This window comes from Protopterus annectens, chromosome 7.part0, assembly GCF_019279795.1.
Source record: "Protopterus annectens isolate FY-2018-M chromosome 7.part0, PAN1.0, whole genome shotgun sequence".
NCBI classification, from domain to species: Eukaryota; Metazoa; Chordata; order Ceratodontiformes; family Protopteridae; genus Protopterus; species Protopterus annectens.
The window spans coordinates 216,949,469-216,969,426 of record NC_056739.1 but is presented as its reverse complement, the minus strand read 5'-3'; the positions used below and the strand labels follow the sequence as shown (position 1 = coordinate 216,969,426).

Here is a 19,958-nt window from a genome sequence, read left to right as displayed (position 1 = left end):
AGAAATCTTGATAGGGGCACTAGAACTATCATTGTAGACAATGATCCCAAGGCTTGTAGAATTAATTGGGCTGAAATTTAGGAATTTTTAATTATCTTTCTGACCTGAAATTAGATAGTCTGTACTCTTGGAATAAGAAGAGAGGCTGCCATGGATACTATGTTGAAAATTGCTCCTATGAATTCCAATGTCTGAGACAGTTCTAACAGAGATTTGTTGTAATTTATGACAATCCCCCGAAGGGAGCAAGTCTGGAATACCTGGTCTCGAGCTCTTATCAGTAGATGCCTGGTCGGAGCAGTTATGAGCCAGTCCAAATATGGAAACACTCTAAATCCCTGCAGTCTCAAGTGAGCTGCTACTACTGCCATGCATTTGGTGAACACCCTGGGGGCTGTGGTGAGGTCAAAGGACAGTGCTCTTAACTGGTAATGATCAGCTTCCTGCTGGAAGAAAAAGTACCTTATGGACTTGTCTGTTCATTTTTAAGTGATAGTACACATCCTGTAGGTCTGTCAAGCACATCCAGTCATCTTTGCACAAATAAGGCAGACTGGACTGAACCTTGACCATCTGTAACTTGGTGTGCTGAACTGATATGTTCAGGCTGCTGAGATCCAAGATTGGTTTACAGTCCTCTGTTTTCTTTGGCACTAAACAGACTCTGAGTAAGTTTCAGATTCCATATGTTCTGGCGGGACCTCTTGGATGACTTTTTTTCTAGCAGCTTTTCTAATTCCAGTGCTTCTACTTTCCTCTGACTGAGTGGAACATTGGAAATTTTGTATACAGGTGGAGGGTGTTGGGGAAAAGGGAATTATATAACCTCTAGAAATAATCTACTGCACCCATGTGTCTTTTATAATGTCTAGCCAGGCTTTCTGGCGCTGGGATAAATGACCCCGCTGACTGCCTCCAGAGGTGGACAATCTGGCCTCCTTTCAGGATTGCAAATAGGGTCTGACAGAGAAGGAATCTCTGGACCCCTGATTCTGTGGGCCTCCTCTGCCATGTGGGCGGCAACTTCCATTTGAGTTTTCCTCTCTACCCCTGGGGGAACTATCTCCACAGGGATCTTGGAAAGGACCTGGGACTTCATGAACCACATTTTCTGACCTCCTCATTGATTCCTGGAAAAGGTTCTTTGAGGGGTCAAAAAATGTACTCCCATTACAGAGAGGGTCTGTCTTGCCTGCACCTGGAGAGTTTATCTTTTACCTTAGGGCCAAACAAAGATGTACCATCAAAAGATACACTGACGAAGGAAGACGTGAAGAGCTCTGCAAGTCACACAAGCGCATCCAGGCATGCCTCCTAATGGAAATGCCTGAACCTGCTGCCCTTAAGGCTGCATGTAAAATGAGCCTCATGGACAAGTTAGTAATCAACTGTAGGGTAGCCTACTGCAAAGCCACAGAAGTCGGAGCATCAGAAGTACTGGTCCTGGCAAGGGATTTGGAGAGTTCCTTAATCAAATCCCTCTGCAATCTACTGAAGTGTACCAAGTAATTCAGTGATCTGAGTGCAAATGTTGCTGAAGCATAAACATACTTCTCAAATCTGTCCAATGCCCTTGATTCCCTGTTAAGGGATGGACAGTAAAACTCTATTCTGTGAGTTTCGTTTTGGTGGCCACCACCACAATCATGGCATCTACAGGTACTCCTTTGCTCCAAAATTCCTTGCCTTGAGGTGGTCCCAAAATCCAGTCTGGTGTCTTGGAATTGGCTCAACCATGTCTGGTTCCTTCTATTCCTGCCTGTAGATCAAGTCAATGAGCTCATCAGTGTGCGAAGTCACCCAGGAGGTAGATGGGCCAGACCCAAACACCTCCAGGAATACTCTTGCACTTGCTCTTCCTAGGAACTTCTTCAGTGGGGTGCTCCGGAGAAGTATTGGAATAAATTTTAATACCCTGCTGGGTAGCCTGGAGACTTTGGATTGTCTGTCCCTGCAGAGTGATGAGGCTCAAGGTGCAGAGATACACAGGATCCAGAGGGAAGAACAGTCTCTCCTGCAAATGCAGAAAATACTCTCTCCACTACCTCCAAAGCAAAGCACTTCGGGGAGAAGGAAGTCAACGGAGCTGAGAAGCCAAGCTTCTGCCCCATTGGCACCCCTTCCCCTGAAGGAAGTCCATCTGAGGCACAGGTCAGAGCCGAGCTATCCAGTGATGAAGCTCTGAGGGTCAGAAACAGCTCCAAACACTTTGGAGTTGACTCCAACACCTTGGATCTGACAGGGAAGCTTCAGCTCAGAGAGTCGTTCAGCTCCAAAGCACTCTGAGCCAGTGCACTCAAAGAAGGTCTCAGAGCCAAAGATACAATGATCCCCAAATCCAACCCAGATGGTTCTGGAAGACTTGGATGCAAGAACTATGGATGGCTTCCTGACCCTGAGGGGTAGGAGCTGGAAGAAATCCCATCTGAATCTGTGCTGAGATAAACTTCCTCATCATTCTAGCCACATCAGCCTTGGGTAGACTTCTGGAAGAATGAGATGATACCCCAGAGGGGGGCCTAGAACACCAACAAGATTCCATGGTACCTGAGAGGGTACCAGATCTATGGTAGGGGAGTAATGGGTCCTAGGCAATGACTCCAGATCCAACAGGATAGGATCTGAGGAAGCCAATTTACTTTGATGTTGGGATTTAGGGAAGAAGCAGGCTTTGGATTCAATTTCTTATGCTTCTTCTTAGGAGGTTCTATCATCGGACCCAAGGATGGGGTTGAGGATCCATATAGACCCAAATGCATTTCAGAAATCCCCTTCTGCTTACGTTTGGGGGGGGGGGGGGTTGAGCCATAGATAGAGCTTCAGAGAAAGAGGAAGGTAGCAAGCCTTTTAGAATAAGCCTGTTTTTCCTGTCAGTGATGGCAAAAGACTTGCAAATTTTGCAATCCGTTTGAAGATGACCTTGGCCTAGGCAATAGATGCATAAAGCATGAGTATCAGAAAGCGGACTGCATTTCTGACATTTGTTTAAATCCCAAAGGCTTTTCAGGTATATTGATAACAAAAAATTAGAAAAAGGACAAAACTCTTTTATATATATTCAATAAAGAGAAAAGGAAGAGATACCAACAATGTTATCAAGAATATACTCAACATGCAGAAAACAGGGAGAAAGGGTTTACTAACAATGGTAACAAGAAATACACAAAAATGTAGGAAAGTAAAGTAAATTAGAAACTACAGTAAGAGAAGTAATACAAGAAACTACATAAAGGTATAAGGATATAAATACAATAAGATCTGATTCATCTCTGAAATAACTAACACTAAGTTTGAGAGCTCACTGCAACCATGTCTGAATGCAAAAGTGGCAAATGAGATTTGGGGTATGATGTACGTTAGGAAATAGAGGGTGTGAGGTTGGCATAATGGTTAAGGTGTTTACCTTACAAACACAAGATGCAGGGTTTGATTCTTACATGGTGTAGCTGGCTAGCCTTAACGTGTTTAGCCTTAAAATAGCCCATAAAGGCAGTTAGCCTAGTACTAATCTATGAATCTATGAACCTATTAAGGGTAAGGGAGGACCTTGAGAGTTTGCTAGTGGCCATAAGCTGAAAACAATGGCTGGGTCAGATCCGAACTTAATTGTTGATTAATGAATGAAAATTGACATCAGATTTGATTGTTCTCAGTTTTAAATTGATCAGAGGGTGGGAAGCCCACTATGCTCAGCTGCACTCCCCCTAGTCCACAATTATACTTCCTACACACATATTTCACTTGTGACTCTTATTCCAAAACCCTTCCCAAATGGCCTTACTACTTCTATACATTAACTTTTATTTCTTGTTTCCTGCTTCCCTCTATTTAATTTTTAGCTCCCTTCCCAACTATCTTTCTCCCTCCCATACTGCTTTGCACTATATCCATTCATAATCACAACCCTCCCTAATTGCACCTATCTACTCCACATTATATTCTTTGCTTTTCCCAAATAAACCCTCACTTGTTCTTATTTTGACTTCATCATTATACAGCCTTTAATACCCCTCTATTCCTTACATTCCAGAGAAAATACCAGGACAATCTATTTCTCTTCTTTTTTAGAAAATACTTATCTCCTTCCCTATCCTCTTCCACTTTTCAGAATCTATGATTACTGAATCTCCTACTGCCCTGCAACTTCTTGTTTTCTTCTTCATTGCTACTTCCCTACTACCAGACATCTATGAATACAGACTCCTGTATTTAACTATGCTACTGTTTAGCTTAGCCTCTGTTCTTCTCCTACTGTGCCATCTTTCATCCTACCATGACTCAATAATATCTCGCAACATCTCTCCAACTCTGTCCCACCCACCTATCCATACTTCCTCTTTACACACTCCACACATTTTACCAAACCTATTTGATATTGCCATACACCTTTATTCCAAATATAGGCTGATTAATTGTACTTCAAATCACACCAAAAGAAAATTAAGTGCAAGAATCCTCTCCAAAAACAAGTATGCATAATTCCCCAATATACTAAAATTCTTGTAAGAGGAGATATACACCCTAAAACTAGCCCCACTTCTGTAACCCAACAGCCACCAAACCCCAACCCTGGTGATCTAATTTTTGCTGCAATTAATGTTAGAAGTATAAGAAATAAAACTGCTACCTGGATTACCCAACATAAGCCTGATGTTCTTGCTGTAACTGAAACTTGGCTTAAACCCAGCATAAACAACTCCAAAGTTTTACCTCCTCGCTATATTATCATCCATAATGACCGTATAAAGAGGAAAGATGGTGGTATTGCTTTAATAGTTTCCAGTACCTATCATGTTTCCTCTTACGGCAAACCAACACCAAAATTCAGCTCAGCAGAGCTTCTTATTGCTTACCTCAAAATAAACAATTTTTAAAGAAATATGTAATACTGTCCTTTATATCCCTCCTGGCGACAATACAACTATACCGGAAGATATCCTGTCTTGGATATCCATAACATTTCCACAAGAAAAAATATTGCTAGCTGATATGAATGTCAACTGGTTGGACAAACTCTTAACTCCCCTTCATCTAACATGAACTTATATGGTTTCACACAACTAATTAATAGCCCCACACATTATAGCAAGGCATAAAATTCTTTATTAGACTGGATCCTAGTATCAGACCCTTGCAAATACTCTACCACAGGTACAGTTATCAGACTCTCTCAATGATCTCTCAACTTATATGACTAGACATCTCATACATTCAGTTGAACAGCATATTTATAAAACAACAACTTAATCTTTCCAAGTTTAACCCACAAATTTTCATTACTACACTATCTTCTATTAACTGGAATTTCCTAAAAAATCTTCCCTTAGACAATGCTGCAACTGAATTCAATACAACCTTTCTAAATATCCTAAACAGCCTTGCACCTACTAGAAGGAAGAGACTGAAAACAACGCAATTTGGTTATCCAAAAATAGTACAATGCTAATGCAGGATAGAGAAAAAGCATGGAAAGAATGGCAAAAATATAAAACCTCAGTATCTTGAAAACTACAGATTGTTTTGCAATCATACTAAAAGCAAAGAAGTGAAGACAAAAACTACACTATAACAACTTACAAAATAATACTAAATATACCCATCCATTACAGAAATCTTACATACTGGCCAAAAATTCAACCCAAACCCCTCTCCCGATAACTCACCAATCAAAACTGTAATGCAGTTCGACTCTTATTTTATAAATAGTATAGAATCTCTAATCAAGGATTCCTCAACATCTAATCCCAACCCTGCCCAACAGCCACATATTACCACATCCACGATGTCCTTCAAGAATGCAACTGCAGTCATAACATATGGGTTGTCCTGCCTCAGGCAGCCCTTGGTCGGCCGAATTCCAAAGTCTGGGTCCGGCGTCTGCTGGTGTCGCCTCCTCTCCGACGTCACCACGGCTGGAGTATAAAGGCATCGGCCGACGCCATCTTCTTCAGTCTTTCTTGCCGCGCGGTGCCTGAAGCAGAAGCAGTTCGCAAGTGCCGGTCGGTCAGCTCCTGTGTTTTCAGTACTGAAGTAATCTAAAAGCTAAGTACCCCGTTGGGGAACATTTATTCTTGCCTCAGCCGATGTCAGAACAAATTGAGAAAGTTAATAATTGTTTGTCTTGTGGTAAACAAATACCTCATAAGGACTTCCATTCTCTCTGCCTTCCTTGCCTGGGCCCAGACCACGACGTCTCGGCCTGTGCTGCCTGTGCTTGCTTTAATAAGCGTACTCTCAGGCGCTGGGCAGAATTCGCCGAGGACTTCTTCGGTGAATCCTTTGCATACATCATGCCGTCGGATCAACCGACTACCCAATCTGCTAAAAAATGCAAGGACCGGGAACGACATCCTCGGCCCGCGTCCACTACCGATGCTACTCCCAAACCCTCTGCTAGTGCTCCGGTCCTTTCGGAAGTGGTAAATTTACCGCTCCAGGCCGACGACACAGCGTTAACATGACCTTCGGTCTCGGAGATCTCTCCGGTGCCGGTTGTTGATTTTCCTCCGGAAACCGAAGTTCTGGATCTACAAGGTTACGCCTGCACATGGGGCTGCTAGGCCTCCTGTATCCATGTCCATCAAGGCCTTTGCACGTGCTAAGGCTGCCAGCCAGGCCAAGGCCCATCCTAGACCTACTGCCCAGGCCCCTTCATCTGATAAGCAGATCATGTCTCTGGCTGCTGATCTTATTTCCCTTATCAGGGGGTCTCAGCCTCATCCGGAAAGGGGTTCCCAGCCACCTGCAGAGAAAAGGCCCAGAACTGAGCAGGCGGACGACCTCTCCTTGGATGAAGCCTCTGGGGATTCTGAACATTCTGATACCCAAGAAGAATCCTTCCAGGCCTACAAGGACTCTGATGCTGAGGAATCAATTCCCTCTGCCTCCCCTCCAGAGGATTTCTCTTTTGGTGAAGTCCTGCATTCCATGAGGGAACATTTTCAATGGCAGGGTCAGGAATTCTCTGACTCCAGGAAAAGGCTTCGTACCTTCCTCAACCTTCCCCAGCACAGGCCTTTAGCTATTCCACCTGTTATGGATGTTTTGGATGATGTTTTCTCTGACTCCAGTGCTAACCCTGATTCTCTTCCTCCGGCTCCTATCAAGCCGGACAGATATTATAGGGTCCCTGACACTCACAAGAACCTTTTTAAGGCCCACTCTGTGGATCTAGAAACTATTTCACAGGGCCCCAAGGGAGTGGCTACCTCCTCTGCCAAAAACCCACTGCCAGCAGACAGAGAAGCAAGGTCCCTGGAGAGATGGGGTAAAAAAGTATATACTTCTACTACCCTGGCCATGAGATCACTAAATTGCCTTTTTCACATGTTTCAGTACCAGGATTTTCTCCTGGATGATTTACAGAAAAAGTTAGCTTCTCCTGAGCCTATTGATAAAAAGGCATTGCAGGATCATATACGTAGCACTCAGCAGGTTAATAACCATTTTCTACAGTGTGGTTATGATGCACTGGAAGCTTCATGTAGGGCAGCTATGACTGGGGCTGTGATACATAGACATGCTTGGTTAAAGGATCAGTCTTTGCCTGACCATGTTAAAGTAAAGTTACTTGATGCACCTTTGGAAAAACAGAAGCTTTTTGATGCTAATGCACAAGATGTATTGAAATCCATAGAGGAAAAAGCAAAGTCAGTACAGACAGTCAAGGATTTCCTTCAGGTTCAGCCACCCAGATTCAGCAGAAACTGGCCCTCAAAGAATTGGTCCTTCCCCGGCTCAGACAAGTTTCAAAGGGGAAAAACCAGACATGCCCGAGGTAGAGGGCAACACCGAGGATCTTACAGGAGACGCCAATGGCAACCTCCAAATCAAAGAAGTGGTGCAGACAGTTCAGCTACACCACAAGGACAATCGCAATGACTTGATTTTCCTTCCACCTACAAAGGTTCAAAGAGAAGCACCCTTGGGCGGAAAATTAGCCTTATTCTCACAAAACTGGCAAATCTTAACCAAGGACAACTGGATTCTGGATTTGATAGACAAAGGTTGCAGATTCCACTTCCACACATTACCAATAAGACAAGGCATGCCAAACCTGCCACATCATCAAAGGGCAGAGGCTTTCTCTCAAGTTTCCAAGCTGTTAAGTATAAAAGCAATAGAAAGGGTTCCTCCTCAGGAGCAAGGCCAGGGATTTTATTCAAGGCTGTTCCTTGTTCCAAGAAAAGAAAACAAATGGAGACCCATACTGGACTTGTCATCTCTAAACATTTTTCTCATAGTGCCAAAGTTCAAAATGCTGATGTTGCAGCAACTCCTTCCCATGCTGGGCAAGGGGTCTTGGCTGGTCACTCTGGACCTCAAGGAGGCATACCTGCATGTCCCAATCAGACAAAGCTGCAGAAGATACCTCAGATTTCTTGCAGGGACAGAGCATTATCAATTCTCAGCATTGCCGTTTGGCTTATCTACTGCGCCCAGAGTGTTCACGAAATGCCTGGCATCAGTAGTGGCACACTGCAGACTACAGGGGATTCAAATATACCCCTACTTGGACGACTGCCTCATACAAGCAGACAACAAACAAACCTTAAAAGAAAATTTGGACTATGTCATGCATCTACTGCAGGCCTTGGGATACACAGTCAACATTCAGAAGTCAAAGCTACTGCCATCCCAACAGATTATCTTCTTAGGAGCCAAACTGGACACAGAAAACCAAATGGCCTACCTCACAGAGGAAAAACAGCAGCATTTACCAGAGTACTTCAAAGGCCTAGCAAAACTCTCCCAGCTGACTGCAAGGAAAATCCTGCAGGCCCTGGGGTTCATGACATCTTGCATCGTTCTGATACCTTTGGCAAGACTTCATACGAGAAAACTGCAATGGTATTTGAAAAACTTATGGTCTCAACACAACCAAAACCTAGAGGACATAATCCCACTTATTCCATGTCTGCAAAAAGAATTTTTATGGTGGGCTCAAGCCAGTCAGCAAAACAAAGGTATGCCTTTCAACAGACCTCAAGCAGGCCAAATGATTACAACAGACGCCTCAGACCACGGATGGGGGGCGCACATGGAGGACAGGTGCATTCAGGGGGAATGGACCCCAAAGGAAAGACATCTGCACATAAACCAAAAGGAAATGTTGGCAGTGATACATGCAATCGAGACTTTCGAAAAATCACTACAACAAGGACATTTACTGATAAGGACAGACAACACCACTGTCATGTGGTACATAAACAAGCAGGGAGGCACTCATTCTTATTCCTTCTGCAGACTAACAATGCTTCTCTGGGAAAAATCCCTGAGCCTGAAGATACATTTACAATCCCAGTTTGTACCAGGCAAGGACAATGTACTGGCGGACAACCTGAGCAGAAATTTCATGGATCCACACGAATGGATGTTGCATTCTCACATTTTCTCTCAACTGACGAAGACATGGGGAAGCCCAGAGGTAGATCTTTTCACATCCCACTTAAATCATCACCTGAAAAGGTTCTGCACAAGGACTCACCATCCTCTAGCCTGGAAGACGGATGCTCTCTCCTTCAGCTGGAATTCTCTAAAAATGTATGCATTCCCTCCTCTGCCTCTGCTGACCAAGGTGATACTGAAGATCAAAGCAGAATAACCAACAGGTATTTTGATAGCTCCAGACTGGCCAAGGCAACACTGGTACCCACTGCTATTGACCATAACTCGGACCAAACCATGGCCTCTCACCCTATGGCCCTTGCTCCTAACACAACACAACTACAGGACTGTACATCAAAACCTGAAATCATTACATCTGACAGCCTGGAGACTAACATGACTTCTCCACCTAACTCTCTATCAAAATCGGTTCAAGAGATCTTGCTGGAAGCACGCAGACCTTCCACAAGAAAAACATATTCAGCCAAATGGAAGAGATTCAGCATCTGGAATGCCAGCAGGGGTCAGGACACAGCATTACCGAGTATACCTCAAATTTTAGAATACTTGGCAGAACTACTTCATACTAGACTTTCATACTCTTCAATAAAGATTCATGCCTCAGCAATCTCAGCAAAATACAACTGTGACCCTCCAGTGTTTTCTCATCCCTTGCTAAGACAGTTTCTAAGGGGAATAAAGAATATCAAACCTCCCAGAAAACAGCCAGTACCTGCATGGGACCTCAATTATGTGTTGGAAAAATTAACTCTACCTCCATTTGAGCCAGCAGCAAGTTCAGAAATGCAATTTCTTTCCTGGAAGACGGCCTTCTTATTGGCAGTCACATCTGCAAGAAGAGTTTCGGAGATACAGGCACTCATGGCAGTGCCTCCCTTCCTCATTTTTTATCAAGACAGAGTTTCTCTAAGAACCAATCCTACATTCATGCTCAAAGTTATTTCCAGGGTGTCTCTAAATCAAGCTATTCACCTGCCTGCATTCTTCCCCAATCCTCAAAATAGGGGGGAAAAACTGCTGCACACTTTGGACATTCACAGACAACTACGTTACTACTTGGACAGAACTAAGGCCACCAGAAAGTCTGACCAACTGTTTGTAGCCTATGCTGCTGGAGTGCAAGGAAAAGCAATCTCCAAACAAACAATTTCAAAATGGATTGGTCATTGCATCAGATTCTGCTATTCTTTCCATGGAAAAGGTGTGCCAGCCAATATCAGGCCACATTCCACCAGAGTTATGGCCACTTCCACAGCTTTCCTAAGAGGAGTGGCAACAAAGGACATTTTAGAGGCTGCTACATGGAGCTCCGTGCATACATTTACCAAGCATTACAACCTGCCCTTATATTCCAGATCCCGAGCAGGCTTTGCTTCGGCAGTCCTGCAGGGGATTTTAGCTACACCATCCTTATCTTAGTTCCATCCACCCCCAGCTTGGCTATGGTATTCAACCCATATGTTATGACTGCAGTTGCATTCTTGAAGGACATAGTACAGTTTTGTACCTACCATAAATGTAGATGTCAGATAGCTATGCAACTGCAGTCAGATTTTCCCTCCCACCTACCCCTCTGTATCCTTCTTTTTGGATCCCTACCCCTATTCCCGTTAGCTGGGGGTATTCCTATGGTGTATCTGTTTATTACTGTTGTGCATGTTTGGGATTATTTTTATCCATTTACCAAATTTAGCCTTCCTAGGAGGGCACCTGGCATCTGGGGCAAGAAACACTGAAAAAGATGGCATTGGTCGATGCCTTTATACTCCAGCCGTGGTGACGTCGGAGAGGAGGCGACACCAGCCGACGCCGGACCCAGACTTTGGAATTCGGCCGACCGAGGGCTGCCTGAGGCAGGACAACCCATATGTTATGACTGCAGTTGCATATCTATCAGACATCTACATTTATGGTAGGTACAAAACTGTACTTTCACCTTCAAACCCGTGCCCATATCCTATATAAAACTACTCAAACTTAAACCGTGCTCATCTTCAGCTGATGACCTTCCAAGTGAGTACCTAAAAATAGCAGCCAGTAGCATTGTCTATCCTGTCTGACTCTTTATAAATAGGGTCATCCAAGAATCCCACATTCCCTCTCTCTGAAAAAAGTCACACATTGTCCCTCTGCACAGAGGAAATTCGACAAGACATTACTAACTTTAGACCTATACCAGTCTTATCTCCCCTCTCCAAAATACTTGAAAAATGTATTCAAAAAGAATTGCTAGACTATCTCCTGCAGGAAGAACTCCTATTGCCAACACAACACGGCTTCTGTCCTTCCCATAGTACTAGCACTGCCCTTCAAAGCTACATAGATACTGTCAATAAAGCCAGAGATACTGGCAAACTGGTCTCCTCTTTATTTCTAGACCTGTCTAAAGCATTTGACACAGTTTGTCACAGCAAACTTCTAACTCAAATGTCTTCCCTAGATATATCTCAGCCCACCCTTCTGTGGTTAAATAGCTAAATATCTAAATAATAGCTAAAACTCCAATAGGTATCAGTTAGTAAAATGGCACTCCACACTCTCTCCTTACCTCCCAGTCACCACCAGTGTACCACAAGGCTCTATCCTTAGTCTCCTCCTCTAACATTTTCACCAACACCCTCTATACTTCCACACAACAGGCCACCATAATACAATATGCAGACAATTCCACTCATTTGTACATCTCACATAGTAAACCTTCATAAAATCACCCAGGAAGCTTTAACAGTCACTGAAACATGGCTTCATAACTCACAATTCATACTCAACCCAAAAAAGACCAAACTACTACTTTTTCCCCCTAAATCCTTCTCTCATGAAAAAATAAAATTTAAAGTCCTCTCTTTTGATAATACAACCACTGAAGTCACTTCTCATGGCAAACTATTGGGGTGATAGTTGAAGACAATCTTACATTTGACCTGTACGTACAAAATTGCATAAGAAATACTCATCATAAACTAAGGATACTTTACAGAACCAAAAACTTTCTCATCGATTCAACTAAAACAACACTCGTCACTACTTGTCTCCTCCTCACTTTTCTTTATGGCATTCCCATCCTTACTAACCTCCAAGCTTCATAAAAATTAAAATGTGAACAATGCTATAACAAACGTTGCTAAATTTTCAGCATGTATCCCTTTCAGAACCCACGACTGCATAGCACTGAAAGCCTAAACTACTTAGAACTGCTACATTCACCAACATATGCACAACTTCTTACCACCTATAAAATTATCTAGCATCCATCTGCCTGACCGGCACTAAAAAACATTCTGCACAACTATGTTCCCAGTTGGTCATTGTGATTCAGTGACCAAAAACTCCTAGCTGTTTATAAACCTAGCAAATCTGCTGGGTATTGGCTGTACTCGTACAAGGTTGCTAAGGCCTTGAACCCCTTAACCTGTATCCATCAGGTCTATACCCTCCCTCCCATCTTTCAAAACTACTCAAAGACTTTCTAGCTAAAATATGGCTCTGTTCCTGCTAAAAACCAGGATAAATTATATCCGTAAATGTGAAAAAGTACCTTTTTATTCTTTATACCTCCTTATCTCTCCCCTTCATCACTTACTTTCTTACTGCTATCTAACTTTCTCCCTAAATATACCATGCGCCTGTTTCTCACTTCATATTACAATTCCTATTTCTATTAGACTAGCTTATCTTTAATTTTGCTACAAACTGTCTAAAATTTCACTAAATATTAAATGATCATATACCTTGTATTGACTCAACCACCGTTTTTATATTATGTCTAATTTGTTATAAATATTTAAACTGCAGATGTTTTTGTTTTATTTTTGAAGATTGTAAAATTGTTCTTAAAATGTTATGTAATATTTTGGAGCTTTACTCCTTGAGCCTCTGCTGAAAATAGGCTTCTACCCAGCTGGACTTTCCCAGTAATCAAATGTCAATAAATAACTTCAGGGCAGACATCTGTCAATTACCTCTAGAGAATCTATCCACAGGATTTAGAAGATTTGAATGCATAGAGTGCTAAGGGAATGCATACTCCCCACCATTGTGGATTATACTGGGGCACTGGCAACTCTTCAGTGCATACGTGAATATAGGAAGAAAAAGGAGTTGCGTATCTAAGCCTTAAATCAGCAGTGGCAAGGTGAGGAAAAAGGATAATCACAGAAAGCAAACTAAAGGACTGTGCTTTGAGGACCCAAGTCAGAGCTGTGAACTGCTGCACTATGCTCATTGATGTAATCTGGGTGTCTTACAGTAGCAGGGTAGAACACCCTACATTGTCACCATCTGGAACCTGATATACCATACGAATGTACAACGTCCCTTTCAGCATGTACCTCGAAAAGCACATGCAGCAGCTGGAGAGACCACAGACGTTCCTCACCAGGAGAATCCAGGGCCTCAAATATCTACCATACACAGGCTAAAAGCCCTATCCCTCTACTCCATTTCATACAGACTCCTCAGAGGTGACCTCTGTCTGGCATACAAGGCGATCACGGACCCCACCTTGATGGGACTGCTGCATATCCGTAAGTCAAGCTCCACTCGAGTAACCCACATGCGTGGCCTCAACCTGGTCTGTAACATCAACAAGACTTGGCGGGACAGACTTGTGTCCCACACACTCCCTCATCTATGGAATATACTCCCTCTCCGCATCAAGCAGAGTATCTCTTTACCCCTTTTTAAGTGCAACCTGGAAAACTGGATGGGAAACAGAAAATATACCCCTGGGATTCCATCCATGTCCCTGCTGGACAGGGGCATTGGGTGCTGATTTGTCTAAACATGGGATAAATTCTTGGCTAGACTTATAAGGCCCTCAGGGCCAATAGCCTAGTAACCTCCTATGATCCTATAACCTGATGTCAATGAGCTCCAGGATGTGGCAGATGACCCATTCTCTTTTTATCTAGAAAAATGAAACAAAAGAACTCCTGGTCTCATTTGGAAAGAATGATAGCCTTCAGACTCCCTTTAGAGTCTCTGGGCTTCTCACAAGAGCTCTGTGGAGACAAATTTCTCTCTTAGCAGAGCTCATCTTAGGGAAACCCGAAGAAGCTCCAGTGAGTGGCTAACCATTATCATAACCAGACCCAACTGATCCTGTGTTATGGCCCACTATGCTTTGGCAAACTCTGAGAACCAGCTTTTACTGGCAGTCCCTGACAGCAGTCAGCAATGTAATCACTAGGCTGGCAAACCTACCCTGAGGGATGTCTTATGTGGCAGCAAAGGAAGGCAAGAATGTGATATTTTGTTGCTTTCCTAAGCCTATGAGAAGGATTATTTGTAGCCTACACCTTTAAAAAGAGGGAGAGGGGGGGTTTGAAGTAGGGTCAAAGTTTCTCCCTCGGGCTGTAATCCTCTAAGTCTTAAAAAGAATGGCAGAAATGAAGGTCTCCTTTGAAATAAGCATACAAGATAATTTCTGAGCGCTTCATTAAGGGAGACTAGCCAGATCCATGCCATCCTGGGCAGGCACATGCTTGCCATCTGTGACCCTAGGAGGCAGCAAAAAAATGCAGTGGTCTACAAGTGAAGTCAACAGTAGAAGCAATAAAATAATCCTAAACTCCGAAAACTTCACCACTGCTTGATGCATAAGGCAGGACTCACAATTAGAAAGTGAGCTTAACAGCTGAGCAGAGCCCAACACAGCAAAGGTCTGTCCAGGGCTTTTGACACTCTGGTATAATTCTGACATTTTTCGACCAAACACTCTCGGGAAAGACTAGCACAGATTTACCTGCTATGTCCTCTTTCCCAAATTACACGGTAATGTTGCTACCAGTCAAAATGCCACAATACCCTTCAAAAGGGGTGTTCAATTATATTGGGTAAAATAAATCTTGATATGCAAGGTAGCATTTAATCCAAGCAGTAATGCTTTTTGGAATGGACTTGGTGTTATCACAATAAGCATAAACACTCTCAAGTTACTAAAAGTACTTTCTAAATAACCAGCAACAATAGAAGGTAGCAAAATATTTAATAAATAAAGATGATTTAAAACATATATATACACTGAATAACTGACTTCAATAAACCACAAAGCTTCACACACAGGAAATTCTGAAAATAACACTGTAGGATAGGTTTCCCATGGATTGAAGAAAACTCTAACTGTAACTCGCTATCTAAAGATTAACTATCCCTGTCTAATCTAAATCAGCAAGTCAAGATGATACTCTTACTTCTGCAAGCAAAATAAGAATATATGTCTAGCCTTCAGGCTGTTGTCCAGTCCTCAGTGACTGGAATAGAAAATCCTATTATTTCTGCTGAACAGCTCTGAAAAACTCTGAGTGATAAATAACAACCACTGACAACTGATGAAAGTGAACACCGACTCAGAACCTGCCTTTTACAGCAGAATCTTTTAAAAGTCACAGAAAGCTATTATGAAAATTCAACTCTTCCATTTCAGACTTTTGAAAAGCAAACGAAAACAGATGTTGTGGAGATTCCATTCCTTTCAGCCCTGGCACACAATAACATCACTCTAGGTCAGCTGACTGGCACAACCTGCATTCAGAATTATTTTTAAAAGACATGTACATTAGGTCAGCCAGAAGAACACAGTTTGATTCAAACATCTTATACAAATCAAAGAAACAATCAAAAATAAAAAAACAAACTTATTTACAAAATTATAGCTAGTCATGCTGGCATTTATAACACACAGTAATTTATAATTATTTGCAAGTATTTACAAAACTGCAGCCAGATATGCTAGCACAGATATCTGATAACCTTACATTTCTCCCCCCCCCTTTAAACACTCAAGCTAGATTTTCAAGTGACCCTAGGAAATCATCACTTAAGAAAAATGGGGTTGACTGAAAATGTATCAACCCACACCTTGTTTTGAGAATCCTTCTGCACTGGCATTGATGAAATCTGAACTGGCTAATGCAGGGGGTTCCCCCCAAAACCTCTTCAAGCTTTTGCAATGCTTGCTCATAATCTGTGGTCCACACTATCTTGTCTGGCTTGTTTTTCCATGTTAGGTCAATAAGGGATGCAGCTATTATACTATAGTTGGGCACAAATTTCCTATAGTACCCTGCTGTCCCTAGGAATGCTCCTACTAAAATATGATCTATTAACCTCTGGTAGGTTGCTGGGGCAATCATCATCCCAAAGGGAATCCTTGTAAACTCATACAATCCAAAATATGTTACAGCAGCTGACTTCTCTCTAGCAATGGGACTCAATGGCACCTGCCAGTATCCCTTAGTCAGGTCAACATGGTCAGATACTTAGATCCACCCAACTGTTCTAAGGCTTCATCTGTTCTGGACATTGGGTATGCATCTGACTCTGTTTAACTTTCTGTAGTCTACACAGAATCTAACACTCCCATCTTTCTCTGGAACCAATACTACTGAGACCACCCAAGAACTACCGGACTCCTGAATTTCCCCCAGCTCCAACATCTTCTTTATCTCCTCCTTCAAAGTCTGTTTGACTCGCTCAGGCACCCTATAAGGAACTTGCTTGATAGGCCTTTGGGGTCCTGTATCCACATGGTACTGCACTAGGTTAGTACACCCAGGTTTCCTGGTGAACATGCCCCCAAATTCCTGTAACACTGCTTGTAATTCTTTAACCTAAATAGGGGATAGCCACCGAGACATTGCTACCTCTCCCACAGAAGTTTCAGTCCAAGCCTCACTGAGGTCAGTCACCAGATCTCCTTCAGACTCCTCCTGCCATCCACTGTGAATACTCAACACCAGGGACTCCCTATCATGATAAAATTTCATTAGGTTAACATGATGCAACTCATACCCCTGCCTCCTGCCTAAGTTTACCATACAGTTAACACCACCAACTTTTGCAATCCAAGGCCAATACAAGTGTTGCATAATGCATCTCTTGGTATGCCTTATGACCATATGACCTGTAAAATGAATGTGATAGGCTATGGCTAGAGATGCCAGATGGTAGGCTCTGTACTCTATCAACTGCCGTACTACCTCACCTTCTAGACACCCTCAAGGGTCCACTCTCTGTACAGTACCCCTTTGTCATTGACCAAAGGAATGTCATGAGCTATGGCTAGAAGTGCCAGAAGGCAGGCTCTGGGCTCTTCCAACTGCCATATTATCTCAACTTCTAGTTCTCCCTCAGGAGTCCACTCTGTGTACAGCACCCCTTTGTTATCAACAAAAGAAATGTCACAGGCTATGGCTAAAGGTGCCAGATGGCAGGCTCTGGGCTCTACCAACTGACATATGTCACCTTCTAATCCTTCCTCAGGGATCCACACACTGTATAGTACCCCTTTGTTATCAGCAAAAGAAATGTCATGGGCTATGGCTAGATGTGCCAGATGGCAGGCTCTGGGATTTACCAACTGCTTGTATTATCTCACCTTTTAGCCCTCCCTCAGGGGTCCAAATCTCCATCCCAGCATACAGACTCCCCTTTTGTCTTGAGCATCAGGTGCCTCCTTAGCTACTTCCCTCAAGCCTTGTAAGGTAGGGTCTTGAAAGCTGTTCCTGTCTCAACACTACTTTCGTGACCTCACCTAGCTCCCCTTCCACAGGAAACCCAGTGCCCTCTGTCAGTGGCATGTCACTGTCTGCCTGGATACCACCACTCACCTCTGTCATTGCAGTCATCATGTCCCCGGGAACACCAGTGCCTACCAACAGTTGTGGCTCACCTTCAGGCTCACTGCTACAAGGTATCTCTCTCCCTGAAGTAATCACATCACCAGCCCCAGCTTCAGGCATAGGATATGTCTGGGTCTTCCCCAGGCTACCAAATCTGTGTCCATCTCCAAGCTTGACTGCATGTCACTGCATGCACACAAGTTAATAAACTATCAAAATCACTCCCTAGTAAGACATCTGCAGGGATATCCTCAAACACACATACCTGCTTGTCCCCTTCTTCACCCTCCCAGTCAGGATGAACCCTAGCCAAGGGTATTTGGAATGGGATCCCTCTAGACCTCTGACTGGTGTGGAGTGCCCAAGCAAGTACTGCTGCTCCTTAACCACTACAGGCCTCACAATGACTATATATCAGAAGCTGTCTCTCTCTTAGCAGTGGTCTGTATTCCATACACTAAGATAGGATAAACATTTTGGTGATAATTTGGCACCTCTGTTGTTTCCAGACAACTTATCACTGTCATTCTGGCATTCCCACTTGCTGGCTCCCTCACCTCTTGCTTCTCACTTTGCTTTAATGGATATTTGTGTGCTATATGGCCCCTTTGATTACATTTGAAACAAACTAATCCCTGATCCTGATTATGTGCTTGAACTAGGGACTTCCCTTGTTGCTACTGAACTCTATTGGAGTGGTTTAGGCTGCCCCCCATGGGTTCCCTTATGTCCATGTGCAGCACTGGGTATCTGTTTCTTATGCAGTTGTGTCCTACTTGTCAAGTAGAGATCCCCTTTTCTCTCCAACTCATTTGCAGAGATACACTCTCAGTCTGCCAACCAGATCCTCATGTCCTCAGGCAAAGTAGTGAGAGCTTGTTCCCCTCACCAAAAGATCTTCCAGTCCTTCAAAAGTGGCGACCTGACACACACACACACACACACCTGTGAAAGTAGGTACTTAAATTAAATCAGCAATGTAATCACATACACTTTCTTCTGCCTTGCATCTATGTTCATGAATCTTTTTTCTATACATTTCAGGAGTTAATTTAAAGCAATCAAGTAAACACTGTTTTACACAATCATAATTCAAAACAATCACATCAGACAATTTAGCAATTGCATTAACAGCTCCACCATGGAGTAAGGGGGGTCAGGAACTGTACCCAGAACTCTTGGCCAACATTATATTGCTTACATACCCCTCAAATATATAAATAAAACTATCAAAGTCATCCCCCTCTCTATCCTGAGGAAATAGTTTACTGACATTTATGGCTTCTGGGGTTCAGTTATTCCCTTCCTCATTACCTCCATGACCTTGTTGAAGGGTTAGAAACTCCTTTTCATGCTGTCTCTGCCTCTCATTTTCTTCAGCTTCCATCTCCAAACACTGATGCTGCTTCTGCTTCTCCTCAGCCATCAAATGATTTGATTCCAGTTGCAGTCTCTCCTCGGTCTCCAAACTCTTGGCTTCCAGTTCAAACTGATGCTGTCTCTTCTCAGCTTCCAGTTAGAGTCCCCTCAACTCCAAATGAATTTTTAAGTCCTCTGAAGAAAAGGTACACTATTTTGTCTCAGAAAGCTGCTTATCTCCAACACCAAACTGGATATCTTCCGAGTTTCTGGTTTGCTCCACAGCTAAGGCTGAGATAATTGCTTCCTTAGTCAGGATGGCATGCACCAGTCCTTTGGTTTCATACACCTTGGCCAACTGGGTTCCTGGTCAGCTTGCTATAATCCTCTGCTGACAGTTTTGCCTGCTATCTCTGACTAACCTGACTAAAGAAAAAATAATTACAACTTTTGTGCAATGAAACTAAAAAAATAATTAGAACTTTTGTGCAATGAAGTTTATCTTGTGGCTGCCAGGAGTGCACACCTCAGTGACAACTACCCACAGGCTACTAAAGCTCAATTAAAATT

At 43.1% G+C, this 19,958-nt stretch overlaps 1 protein-coding gene across 1 annotated transcript in view; it reads left to right on the top strand.

Annotated features, from left to right (window-relative positions):
* LOC122805912 (ras association domain-containing protein 8-like) overlaps positions 1-19,688 on the top strand; it is a 116,403-nt gene extending 96,715 nt beyond the window's left edge. The window contains exon 4 of the mRNA XM_044076155.1: positions 19,410-19,688. Coding sequence (XP_043932090.1) covers positions 19,410-19,688 — 279 coding nt within the window. The remainder of the gene's footprint in view (positions 1-19,409) is intronic.
* Positions 19,689-19,958: the final 270 nt, after the last annotated feature.